The 14,146-nt window shown below is 40.8% G+C and overlaps 1 protein-coding gene across 2 annotated transcripts in view; it reads left to right on the forward strand.

The window, feature by feature from the left end:
- The first annotated feature begins 2,705 nt into the window (after positions 1-2,705).
- The window catches only part of PTPRZ1 (protein tyrosine phosphatase receptor type Z1), a 176,651-nt gene continuing 165,210 nt past the window's right edge, over positions 2,706-14,146 (forward strand). For both annotated transcript variants that reach the window (XM_046669354.1, XM_046669355.1), the window contains exon 1: positions 2,706-2,895. In XM_046669354.1, the coding sequence (XP_046525310.1) occupies positions 2,838-2,895 (58 nt within the window). In that variant the 5' untranslated portion in view covers positions 2,706-2,837. The remainder of the gene's footprint in view (positions 2,896-14,146) is intronic.

Genomic DNA, 14,146 nt, shown 5'->3' on the forward strand with positions numbered 1-14,146 from the left:
ATTGATAGATCAATTCAGACTCTGAATGAAGGTATGTGGTTTTACAGGTTTATAACTTTAACTCACAATGACTAATATATATTGATCAGGTAATATATCTCAGAAATGACCAAGACCCCCATAAAATTGTGAAATGTGAAAACATTTTACACATACAATACGTTTTTGATGTTCCCGCCCTTCGGATGCCTTCTCTTCTCCCACACCTGGGCTTTTGTAATGACCTATTTTCCAAGGACCTGAAGCTCCTGAGCCTCCCACTCCATCACCCTCCCCAGGACTGTCAGGTCTACATTGGCTGGTCCTCCAAGTCAGTGTTCCATTGCCCAGTCACAGAGATTTGGTTGCCAGCCTCCTCCCCATACAAACCTCAATAGCAACTTGACCACTCCTTCAAGGTTGGCTTTTGTTCCTTCCCAGGTGAATGACAATAATTTTAAATGTGAGAATGGAATTAGCAGAGACCACAGGACCCAACTGCCCTTTTCAGTAGGGTAACTTTGATTTCAACAGTTGTTTTGTGATCTGACCCAAAAGAGTGGCTAGTGATGTGACTTTTCGACCAAGTAAGGGAGGAGTTAGGCTGATTTTTGTTATTGTTGGATTATTTCGGCAAGCTAGTGGGTAGACTTGATAAGTGAGACCTCCTGGAACATCATACATGCTCCAGAGCAAACCTTGTTTCTAAACAGTTGAAGTTCTTGGAAGTATCTTTTAGGGTTCCCTCTTTCTTAGTGTTTTAGGCATAAGCTCCTCAGCTAGAAAACCAGTGTTTCCCATAGTCTCACCCCACTCAATCTGCCCAAATTTAATTCACATTGTTTTTAGAGCACATGACATCACCTTCTTCCATTCTTGTCCCCATCCCCCTTGACATCAATTTTTTCCCAGCTAGTCCTTCTTGATTAATTACACAACTCTAGGAAACCTCCCCTGACTACTCCAGTCCATATTAGACAATTTCCCTGACTACTTAGTGTACTTCTAGTTTATACACACACTTCTTGCTATGCAAGCAAAAATTTTCTTCCTAAGTGAAAACTCACATGAACAATCATCAATCCCCATTATAATTCCTGTAGAAGTTGCAGCATTTCTATTTTTATTCATGGGAAGAATAAGATCAAGCATCAATTTCTTAACATTTATACGTATTCCTGAATAAACATTCTAGATAGATTTGAAATTTGTTATTACACAACTACAATCAATTCCAGAAGAAATAGCAAATCATGTCATTAGCTCTGCACATTTAACCTTGTGTTCAGAGGCTGTGGATATTAGTGAGAGCAGGGAGTAACAGTCGAAATACATTCAGAAAGCAATTTTCTATGCAATAAGCTTTCTTTAAAAATTTAAAGCTAAAGTACTATTTTTGAGACAAGAACACGACACAGGAGTACACACTGTACAGATAACCTACATCAAATGGTTGCTAGGAAGACAAGGGATAATTCCAGAACTTGACTTTCTGTGCCTTAGAGTGGACTCCTGGAAGGCTCCAAATTGGATCTCATATAAGTACAAAAATGTACATATAGCTAAAGGACATATAAATGAAAATCTTTGACAAGCTCATGACTTTTTAAGGCTCAGTGCAGAGAGGCTGACGGAGGACACCACCAGCTGCCTTATCTTTTCATTTAGGCTTCAAATTAGTTCTCAAACGTTTAGGGAACACCTACTAACTGTTTTTGCCTCTGTGCTAGGAGCTGGGTTATAACAACAAATAAGGCAAACTCCCTGCCATCAAGGTTCTCACAGTCTAGTTAGGAGACCGCCATAGAAACAAGCACGTACATTTCCAGCTCTGAGGCATGTATTGTATTTCTTTTGTATATCTTTCAGTCAAGCAATTAAAAAACCTTCCCGCGCGACCCTGTGCGAGGAGGCGCTTGGGTAGTCCCGTCCGGGAGGACCATAGCAGAGTTGAAAGTGCCTCCAAGCAGCTGTGCACAGCAGGACAGTTTGATTGGAGTCTGGGCAAGGGGCAGGGTCTGACTGGTCACAATCAGGGCTGGAGATTATTTGCAGTCAACTGCCCTAGAGCTAATGGGGTCGGAACTACTTTGGTGATTTGGAAAATGGAAAGAGAAAGGAGAAGGGAATCAGTCTGCCCAGGGTCCCCACCCACTTTCTGATTGGACCTACTTAGCATCTGCAGGGAGGACAACAATAAAATGAAAAACATTTCCAGGGGTTACCCCAGAGGTCAATCACTGGCTGTGCGGGACAATGGGAGTCTGGCCTCCTCTCCTCTTCCAAAGGGCTGAAGGAGTTTTAATGAAGAGACATTTTCTCCGCGAAGATTCTAAACCGCAGCGCGTTCCACTAACTCCAGGGCTGCGAAGCCCGTGGCAGGGGCCGGGGGGAGGGGTGGCGCTAAGTGAATCGCTACACTGGGACCCGGACCCTGAGCGACAGCCGCGCCCCTCCGCCCCCCGCGCGCGACCCCGGGCGAGCCGCACGCTCCCCGCGGCTGCGCCCCCGACCCCGCCCCCGCCGCCGCGGCGCGCACAGCCCGGCCGGAGCGCGCTCCCGGCACACAGGCGCCGCTGCGCTCCGAGCGCTCAGACGCGGCCGCGGCCGCCCAGCGAGACCGCCTCCGCCCGCCCGCCCGCCGGCATGCGCCTCGGCTAGCGGCTCCCTCCCGCGAGCCCCACGCGTCCTTCACTCGATTATTCCTCTCTCTCTCTCTCTCTCTCTCTCGCACACGCACACACACAATCTCACACCGATCTGTACACTGGAGGAGAAAACATTTCCTTCGCGCCCCCTCCCTCTTCATCCCGAGAAGCTGAGGAGCCGCGCCGTGGGGGGCCCCGGACCGTCTGGAGATGCGAATCCTAAAGCGCTTCCTCGCTTGTATTCAGCTCCTCTGTGTTTGCCGCCTGGGTGAGTGAGAAGACCTCGGTGGGGCTATCTCCGGGATCGTTTTGGACACGGGTGGGGAGATTTCAGCACATTCGGTACTTACTACCGCCGCCATCTAGCAAGGAGGAAAAAGGGACCGTGGACTGGGCATCCCACGGTGTGGGCGGCCGCGCGACTCGTGTCAGCAGCGTGGGAGAATGCGCCCCCTCCCCACCTCGCGCCTCCGCCACCTTCCATCTGCCGGCGGGGATGCGTGCTGCGGCCGCCAGGAGACAGGTCTGCCTGTCGCCGTCCCTGCCCTCACAGCTCTTCGCCCTCCTCTTTTGCAAAGTGTGAAAAGAGCCTTTTAGATACACATGAGATAAATACAACCTTGGTGCGGGGCTACGTAGTGTATCGCGGTTTTGCGGTTAAGTTCTTGCTACAGATAGGATGGATTTGGATGAAAAATACACTTGCCGGATGCGAATTTAATACACGCACGCACACACACACACACACACACACACACACACGCCAGAGCGCGCCCGAAAGGTGGTAACAGGAACAAGTACCAACCTGACTTTTCAGTGTTTTCCAGTACTTTTAATTTAGTCACTTTCAAGTCTGGGCAGTCACTTCAAAAAAAAAGTTTCAATTAAAATTTCTATCAAGTTCTGCCATTGCCACCAAAGTCAGAGAGGACCTGTAGGTTGATAGATGTATTCATGGATTCATCTGTCATCCACCACCTTCCAGGTTACACATTTACTACTGAAATTGCTTTCTGAAATAGCCAGTTAGAATATTTATCTGCCAAGCAGATTCAAGTGTTCTAGTCATTTTCTAGAAGAACTGTTAAGACTGGATTTTGCATTTTAATCAGGAAATGTCTTTTTTCCTTCTTGAAGATGTTCTACTACGATGGAGTATAATTGGTTTGGAGGCATTAACCTAAAAGTTAGAAAATATACCTTAGTTTGTGAGTACACGTATTTTACTTTTTTCAGTTGGAGGATCCCAATTTTTTTATTTTAGATTGTTCATAATAAAGTAGATATTAACCTACATTTTCATCCAATAGATGGTGCTCACAGTAACCTTTAGAAAGAGAAATCATTTTCATGTTTTAGCTAATGAGAATTGCATTGCAAATATGGTAATAATTGCCAATAGCCCCCCAGATACATGGACATAATTTAAATGCCAAAAGGCTTTATGAAAATCCTCAGGGGTGATGTGATATACACGTTTACGTTTCAGACTTGCGGGGGAATCTGGTCCTGGTTTTCTCTAAAACCATACATTTGCTTCTGGAGAGGGAAGACGTCTTTTGAAAGTGCTGTGATCATCAAATACACACCTGTTGAATTTACATTTCCATTATCAATCTGTTTTAACAACAAAGCCAGATCCTCTTGGTACTTAGATTATCATTTGAGGTAAATTTCACTGTGGTATGGAAAGAAACCAGAGAATATTGCTTTGTACGCCATGCAAGTCACCTGCCCTGAGTGTGTTGTGAATTTCTTTAACTGAGAGACAATTCGCGTGGCTTACAATTCATCTTTTTAAAGTGTACAAGGCAGTGGTTTTTAGTATATTCACAAAGTTGTGGAACCATCACTACCATCTAATTACAGAACATTTGAACCACCCCAGCAAGAAACCCCATGGACAGTGGTTCCTCACTCTCTCTGACCTCAGGCCTGGCAACCAACCGCTCATCTACTTTCTTCTGCTATAGATTTGCCTATTCTGAGCATTTTATATAAATAGAATCATCACAATATGTGGTCTTTGGTGTCTGGCTTCATTCACTTAGCATAATGTTTTCAAAATTCATCCATGTTGTAGCTTGGATTAGTACCCAATTCCTTTTTGTGGCTGAGTGATATTCCATTCCAATATACAACATTTTGCAAAGTCTTTTTCTCAATAAAGCGTTATTTTTAGGTTGTTGTTTTTGGTTATATAGATTTCAGTTTATTAGACATTTTCTTTAATACTTTGATGAGGTAAAATTTAACTGTAAAGAATTAGATTGTTGAAGAATATCAAAAGTTTATGTGATAATATTGAATGTAAGCCTGTATTAGAACTCAAAATGTGTTGTATTTGTTTGAGACTGGCAGGTGGCTACTTTTGTTGTCCCTTGTCAGTTTAACATTGTTGCCTTCAGGCTGACCTAGGGGCCAGGCAACCTCAAATGGGATGAATGTCTTGATCTCCAGGTAGCACGGTTTGAAAAACAGGCACATTATCTACAAATGAAAAATTCAGCCTCCACTTCAATGACTTTTTCCTCAACATCTGCTGTAGTATCTGTGGATGTGTTTATTACTCATCTGCAGTGTCCTTGGAGCCAGCGAAGTAGCCTAGCATGTGTAATAGAACTCAGGAAAGGTCTGTCAACTGAGACTTGCTGTGCAGGATGACAGTTCGGATACAATTTGAATGTTAGGCTGCCATTCTTACCATTATCCAGGAACAAGTTGTAGAATTCACTAAGGTGTTCCTTTTTAGCAGTTAAGAATGTCTCAATGACCTTATCACTTTCTCTGTCCAAAATGTCTCGGTGTGTTGAATTGCACATATAGACCAATTGCTTCTTTCAAGGAACTCTCCAACCAGAAAAATTCTCATTAGATTATTTGAACTGAAACCAACCCTTTCTTGCCAAATTACTACTGGGGATCACTAGGGAGTAAAGAGGAGCATCATGTTTGTTGTTTTGGAGGGGGGGAGTGTTAAATACATCTGTGAGTTCATCCCTCTGGATAATTCTATCAAGATTGACCTCTGGCCTCAACTGTTTTTCCAGAAGTAGCTAAATCACACTTCACTTCGCAAATTTTAGTGTGCATCAGAATCACCTGGAGGACCTGTCAAAACACAGATTGTGGGGCCCACCCCGAAGAGTTTCTGATTCTCCCAGTAGGTCTGGGGTGGGGCCTGAGAATCTCCATGTCTAACCAGTTGCCAGGATGTGCTGATGCTGCTGGTCCACGTCCACACTTTGACAACTACTGAGCTATTTTGACGTTTAAATGTTACCAAACTTTCTGGATTATTAACAAATTCTTATTGTGGACTTGATTTCTGATACCTACTTAATATTTTTTTTTTAAATCACGTGAGTAACACAACATGGAGATTCTTATTCAGAGAGGCAGAAATTAAAGATGAGTCCAAAATAATTCCCTAAGTGAACTCAGACCTTCTCTAAATAATTGAGTGGTTTTGTACTAGGTGGAGAGCTAACGTAATGACTGCACAACTCTAGTTATTATTTAGTCTTGACCCACTGAACAGGTAATGGGGAAAACTGCATGGCTTTCCTGTAAGGAGGCTTAACTGTGAGTCATACGGGAGAGGTAGGTGTTTTAAGAGCTTTTAAGGAGTGGTTTCTTTCAACTAATGAGAATTCAAGATCTTTGAATTGAGTGAGTTATAGCCCTGCAAGGAACGCTAAATTCAAATGGTTAAATATTATTGTTAAATATGTAATAAATCAGATTCTGAACTTTTAAGTCCTGTCTTACTGCTTTAAGGGCCACATTAGGCACAAGTTTTACCCAATTCCTCTGCGAGAATTAATTGCTTAATTTACCCTGAGTATGGAATTGGTGGGATCCAATATGTTGTGACTCTCAGCTTGGTCTGTTTATCCTCTGAAAACCAATTGTAACCAGGAATAGAAAATATTCTTGCTTACTCCCCCCCCCCCCCAGTAATAAATTGTTTCCATTCAGGAAAATTACTTACTTTTGATTTGCAGAGTACCAGTTTTTTAATTTCATCTCTCTCCTTTTTATGTAGATGATGGTTGCTTCCACTCAGGGCTGTTTGCCAAGATAAATCATTTCATTGATGAATTCATTTATGCTCACATGTCTGCACTAGCTATTTGGGAGCCTGCTTAAAACTTTATGTTGTGGGAATTTTGCTTCTGGCAAAAATTCAGGTTTTTCTGGAAGCGTGAGCTACATTTCCCCATTCTTCTTACCCCAGAGAGATTTGAGGTATGTCTAACTTGGTAGCTTTGCTTGACCACTCATTTGCCAACTGTTCAGACTATAGTATGGAAATGGAACCCCCTTCCCCCGCCTCATTTGAGGACCTCAAAGGAGGGGCTTGATTAAGAAGATGAGCTTGTATTTCATTTCCATTTACCATCTACTCAGTGTTTGCTGGTGCATATTTACTGCTGGACATTTTATGTACATTTTCTTGTATCACTCTCCCCGAAACCATTTGAGGTAGGTGTTTTCATTTTTCGCATTTTACAGCTGAGGAAACAGAGGCACAGAGAAGTCAAATGACTTACCTAACATCACACAGCCTTTCTCAATCTGTATGTTCCTCTGACTCCCAACCATGAGCCTTTTTCTCCTTTCATTTCTAGGAGATCAGTTTGCTGTTTGGAATTTACCAGCTTGCTTCATATGACGTGTGATGCTACATTTCAGATTCCCCTTTGCGTTCTTGAGGATGTCCGTTCATGATTTTCCCTATGTGCTCCCATATTACTTTTTTCAAGAAGTAAAAAAAAAAAATTTTAATTAAGGCGTAATTTACCTTTTCTAATGCGCCATCTTGAAAGTTTTGACAAGTGCATATGGTCATGTAACAACCACTGTAATCCAGATATGGAACATTCTCATCCCTACGATTTTAACTACATGTGTACTAAGTGCATGACATCTACCAGGCACTAATAATTAAGCAGTGTGTAAATATACAGAGTCCTGATACTCATGATGCCTACAATCCAGCTGATCTGATTCAATTCCCATGTTGAAAACCTCTTTAAATCTCATTTTTAAGATACTTTCTTTGTTTAGAACTAGTTGAGAATAAGAGTCTTTTCCAAATATCTCTTAGTGTGTTAAATATCTTAACTTTCAAATGTTTTAGAGTGTCTCTTACTTCATCAGGAAGGCCAGTGGGAAAAGTCAGAGTCAATTTAAACAAGATACACGGATGTTTTGACTGTGCTTTAACTTTTAATGTCTTATTAGGAGTCATCCGTAGCAGCAACTTCAGGTTACAAAAGGAAGGCAGTTTTTAACTGTGTTTGTAATTCTTCAGAGACGTGTATAATGTACTGTATAGGCATTAATGGAAAAATGATTCGATCATATTGCGCAGTCCTAAAACACGTATTTAAGAACTGTGCTGTCCAATACGATAGCCCCTAGGCCTGTGTGGTCAGCACATGGGGCAGTGCAGATATAGAACATTTCTATCACTGCAGAAAGTCTGTTGAACAACGCTGTCTTAGAATCAAAAAAAGCTGATCAAGTATCAATGGATAGCACCTATGAGAAGTTGTCAACTACAAAGACTTCTAAAGTCATGAAAATTATTTGAAGTGTTGACGTTATTTAGGCTATTTTTGGCCTATGTTGTGTCAGCTGTATGAAAATCACAGACACATTCTGGCGGCCTTAGTCACAGGAGCAATAGATGAAGAAAGTTTATTGGCCACTTTGTGGCTTTTATAAACTAAGGTTGAATGGGAAAGCTTAGCTGCTAGTTCAGGAGAGAGTGCTCTGGTCCCACAGCACACGTTCCATAATTTGTTCTAGCATTCACTGTATTGTTTTGCAATGTATCTGTCTCCCCCACTAGACTAGCTCCTTGAGGGCGAAGACTATTTCATTCATCCTTCAACTTAGCATTCTTAGATTTAGTACCTATAGTAGGAGTTGAATAAATCTTTAATGCATAAGGTCATAGGGAGAGAGTACTGTGGAGCTTCTTAGACAGCAGTAGCTTTTTGCTATTGAGATCAGCCAGTTTCCTCTGACCTTTCGTTCTTTCGATGCTAATCCCAGTTGGAGAGTTAGATCAGCATTCACCTTGACCCATCCATCTTTAATGCCACTTCTGGCACCAGAACTTCACTTTTTTTGATTCTCCTGGAAATGCACATAAGCATCACCTAGATGCAGACACTATCTGTATGGGAAAAATAAAGCCCCCATGATTGATAAGGCATGTGTAGTGGCAGGAGCAATTTTGAGTGACATTTAATTCTAGATGAGTTGGCACCAATGAAGCTTGGATATGTTGCAGGGGGCGGGGCATCAAGTCAGTGTGTGTGTGTGTGTGTGTGTGTGTGTGTATGTGTATGTGTATGTTCACCTCTTAGGGAGAGAGGGCAGTGGGGATAAGGGTGTCAGTAATGAGGAATGAAGCATCTTGAACCCATGAAGACTGTATTTTTTAGTCAGTCAAAAGCCATCATATTGGACTAAGTCCCCTCTAGTCAAATTGACCATAAGAGGTAGTGGCCCAAAGTAGTTCTGGTAACCAGGTAAATGACAGAAAGTACAGTTACGTTATGTGGATATGCATGCCTTTGGAATTTGTCTGTAGTTTGATCATTAATTCCAGAGATGACGTACTTCACCTGCCTTAGCCCTGAATGTAGCAGATGTTCAGCAAAGATTTGAATTGAGTTGAATTCAAATGGAACAAGGCATGGAATGAGTTAGAAATCCTCACAGGAGTTAAAAACAAAAAGAAAGACTTGCCCTTCTATTAGGATCTTTGCTTTATTTTCTTTTCACTCACTACCCTTTCTTTCTTCCGTTCTTTTTTTTGTTGCTATTTCCTCTTTGCCTTCACTTCCTTTAAGCACAAATTTAAGATTAAAAAAACTCAGCATCACTCAGTATCTTGATGAAGAGTTTGATAGGGAGGAGATTGAAGCTATTTGATACCATTATTTAAAAATATTTTTACTGTGTTAATATAATTTAGGGAGCTTAGTAATTAGCATAATTTTAGAAGTATGGGTTAACATTTCTTTCTGCCTAAAAATTCTAATGTGTTAAAATGGGCAGGTTGTCTTTTTTTTGTTGTTTCTGATATTTGCACAGAGATATTAAAGTAAATTCAATTATTCAGGGTCCTGGTTAATGTGAGCTTTCTGGTCTCATTCAGTAAGCATACATCAATTTATGTACACATTGATAAGAGATAAATTTTTTACACATTTCCTTGTAAGTATAGTCTTCATGTATTTGGAATAATTTATTAATTAGTAGGAAAGAAGGATTTTCTGTTAAAATATTCATAACAATGACTACAGGTACCTTTCCATTCTTGGAGAGTCATTCTATTCTTCTTTTTCTCTGCCTTCTCCATTAGAATTTACTCCATAATTTTTCTGTTCTTTCACTGCCCTCACTGGACTGCTTATTTCTTGAATCCTAAAGTTCTAACATATTTACCTAAAGATGAGTCTAGAATATTACACCATTTCTCTGAAGTGATTCACTCAGTACCTTGCATGGGAATAAAAGAAAATGTTGCTGTTTAAAATGACCTCTTTTAAAGCGGAGATCATGGTCCCCACCAGAGTCCTAATTGTGTGCTTAGAATAACAAAATGCTGCCCAGCTATGAGGAACTTTCTAGCTTTTTTTTTTTTTTGAGGAAGATTAGCCCTGAGCTAATATCCGCCACCAATCCTTCTCTTTTTTGCTGAGGAAGACTGGCCCTGAGCTACCATCCCTGCCCATCTTCTGCTACTTCATATGTGGGACACCCGCCGCAGCATGGCTTGACAAGCGGTGCCACGTCCACACCAGCGAACCCAAGGCCGCTGAAGCAGAACATGCAAACTTAACTGCTGTGCCACTGGGCTGGCCCTGAACTTTCTAGCTTTTCTCCTGGTTCTCAATCACATTGTCGTCAGATTAAAAGTTATTTCTGTAATGACATTTTCACCCTCTTGCCTTTGACACGTTTTCTTGAATAGGATACGTAAGCGTGGAATCTCACCTGGTATACAGAACTATGCAGAATCGTGGTCTCCCTGGAGAAGCGTATCACACATACGATATCATTGTCATGTTTATTTCAGGGCAAAAAAGGGTTGATAACCATTGAACCAGGTCAGTGGTTCTCAATCCTGGCTGCACTTTGGAGTTATCTGCTGTTATGGACTGAATGTTTGTGTCCCCACCACGTTCCCGTGTTGAAGACCTAACCCCCAACATGATGGTATTTGGAGGTGGGCCTTTGGGAGGTAATTGGGTTTAGATGAGGTCATGAGAGTGGAGTCCCCATGATGGGATTAGTGTCCTTATAAGAGGAGGAAGAGACACCAGAGAGCCTCTTCTCTCTACCATGTGAGGACACAGTGAGAAGGCAGCCGTCTGTAAGCCGGGAAGAGAGCTCTCTCCAGGAACCAAATCTACCAGCTCCTTGATCTTGGAATTCTCAACCTCCAGGATTGTAAGATAGAAATTTCTGTTTTTTAAGCCACCCAGTCTGAGGTATTTTATTATAGCAACCCAAGCTGACTATACACCTGTGGAACTTTGAAAACATATTGACGTCTGGGCCCCACCTCGGATCAAGTACATGTGTGGGTGTGGGGCCCAGACGTGATTATTTTCTTAAAATTTCCCTGTTGATTGCAGAGAACAGCCAAGGTTTAAAACCACGGATCTAGGTCAACCTTGTGATACTACTAATCTTGGTTCATTTTTCTTAAGGTAGAGATATTGGCAAGTTTCACGCTATCCTAAAACAAAGCTAGTGCCACAGGACAAAGGCCCTGGAAAACTTCCCATCTCTCTCTCCTCCTCTTAAGGCAGTTTTAGTTTCAGAGTAACCCTAGAAGGAGGAGTATGGACTATAGTGGTTGACCTCATAGTCTTTGCAAGCCAGAGGAACTTCAGGAGGCCAGACAGTCTTGGAGTTGGTCCAAAGATTCAAGTCAATCAGCAAGTGGGAGGATAACTGAACTAGCCTCTGAGATAGGATTCCAAGTGCATTTGTCAGGACATAGCACATGATATCTTTTGTTTTGTCAATGATAGATATTCTTGCTGTTTCTTTGTCTTGTTTATTTTCTTTCTCCATGCATAATTTGTTAGAGTCAGAGTTGTTTTCTGTTATGTAATAGATATGATTTAGCTAAATTTTTTTCATTTCAGCAATTTATCTGTGTGTGTGTTTAAAATAACATTTACATTGTTTATCAGGACTACGCTATTTATTTTTACTGTATTTGAAAAGCACTAATAGCTCCATTTAAAAGTTACTGAAGAATTTTTTTGGATGGTCCAAACAACTATTTTAATATTCTTAGTCATTAATGGTGAGGACACAAGCACAAATCAATTCTGTGAATCTTTTTTGAGCCTCTTCTTTGTGATAAATATTTCCCTAGAGAGAATATTCCTGTAGTGATCTGCTAAGCCTTTGCAAGAGAGAAAGATCCATACATAAGTAGCTCTCATATATGGCAGAGTTTGCAGAATATGAAAGTGTGAGTTGTATGAGAGTGTAGGCTAAATTCACCTCTGGCAAGGTTTCTAGGAGGAGATGGGGTTGGATGTAGATCCTGCGGGGTGAATGAGTAGGGCTTTGGGGGTCACCGTGGGGGCGAATGGCATTAGTGACAAAAAGGATGGCACACACAGAAAGATGGAATGGAAATGAGAATGTGGTCTTTGGAGGGAAGAAAAAATTGGGAGGGATGTGTAGTAGTTGAAAAGTCTCCAATAGTAGGTAGGATTTCCAATGGCTAATTGAAAGGTTTGGAGTTTGAAGTTTATCCAGCATATAACAGGGAACTATGGAAGGATTTTGAGCAGTGAAATGGCTTAAGTAGATCTCTTTGTTTTAGGATGATAACTCAAGTATCAGAATATAGGGTGGATTGGAGCAGAGTAAGACTGGGAATCAGGAAGCTCAGTTCAAAGACTGTTATCCTGTGGTAGCCAAAGTGGAAATTTGATAGATCATTTGGAGGTATGATAATACCATCCTCCTTATATAATACTTTAATGTTTAACAGGTACTTTCAAATATGTTACCCCATTTGATATAAGTATAATTGGTCTAATTGCTAGGACTTGGTGCCATTCTCTGGTGAGCGAGTCCTTGGTGGTCCTCAAGGGAGTGTCCTCTGTGGAAAGGTGAAGATGTAGAAAGGACCACAGAGTCAAAAAGATATTCAGGGAGGGGAAGTAGAGGCAGCAATACATACAAACTAGAGAAGTTGATAATGGGAAGGGAAGAAGAGAGAGAAATAGAGGATAGTAGCTTGGGAACTGCACATTCACTGAATAGTAGAACTCCAGATTTGTCACCACAGGACAAAGGAATTGAAGCTAGACATTTCCTCTGAACTGATTCACTCAGTGCCTTGAGAAGCAATAAGAAGAAATGGTGCTGCTTAAAATGATGTATTTTTATCTATTTTAGTAGAGATCATAGTCCCAAAAACTTTTTTCTTTTGGAAAGGATGAGAAGAATTAGGGTATATTTGTAGTGTCAGGCTAATTTTATCAAGTCTAATCAAAACTATTTACTTCATTCACCTTTAAAATTCTTGTAAATACAAGATTTGTAAGTACATTTGTAAATATAAATTTCCTTTTTAAAATGGGCACAGGCACTATTGTGACATTTCAGTCAGTTGTCTGACAATAAATAGGCTTTCTTCACATCCACGATTTCAGATTGCTTGAAGGCTATCATATTCATATTGCATAAAGTGATATCTTTGTAAATTGCTTGCAACTTGTGTTTTACATAAAAGCAGTGCTATGGAGAATAATCCATAGAATAGGCTTCCCAGAACTTGGTTTTAAATTGATTTTAGCAATTTTTTTTCTTCTAATTCATGAAAAGTACTATAGGATTTTGCTATCTACTGTATGTCTCTTAGGATACATTAAGGATACGTGAAGTGGTAAACTAATGAATCATTCCGTTTAGGAGAGGGATAAAGTGGCAGCTTTGTCAAGGATCGAAATGTAAGCATATTTTTCCCTGTGTAATGAAGAAATATAGCTGTATAAGAGTTGGATGCAAGGCTTGTGTTTACGAAGCATGGTTGATTGGATTATTCCTAAGTAATATTTGGTTATGGTAAATTTTCCTTTGATGGCCTCCAGAGTGGGGAAATGACGTGTGCAATGCATATATATAATATATATTTATATAAGCATTTCATATATAAATATATTTATATGTATATATGCATATGATAAATAAATAAGGATATATGTGTATTTTTTTCTGCTTCTCAAAACTGACATTGCTTTATTTTGAACATTAAAGGATTATATCCTTTGGGAAAATTGTTAAGTTAAATGGTAGGAATTATCCTGGGTATTTTGAAGCTGACTTTTTCCTGCCTCCAACATAAAGAAAGGAAAAAAGTGTGTTTCTTCCCATGCCCTGAGTACAGTGCTCTCGCTCTCCAGAGGGGTTGAGTCCACTTTAGATCAATGGAACTCATTTCACCAGATCTT

This window comes from Equus quagga, chromosome 8 (assembly GCF_021613505.1).
Source record: "Equus quagga isolate Etosha38 chromosome 8, UCLA_HA_Equagga_1.0, whole genome shotgun sequence".
Classification (NCBI taxonomy): domain Eukaryota; kingdom Metazoa; phylum Chordata; class Mammalia; order Perissodactyla; family Equidae; genus Equus; species Equus quagga.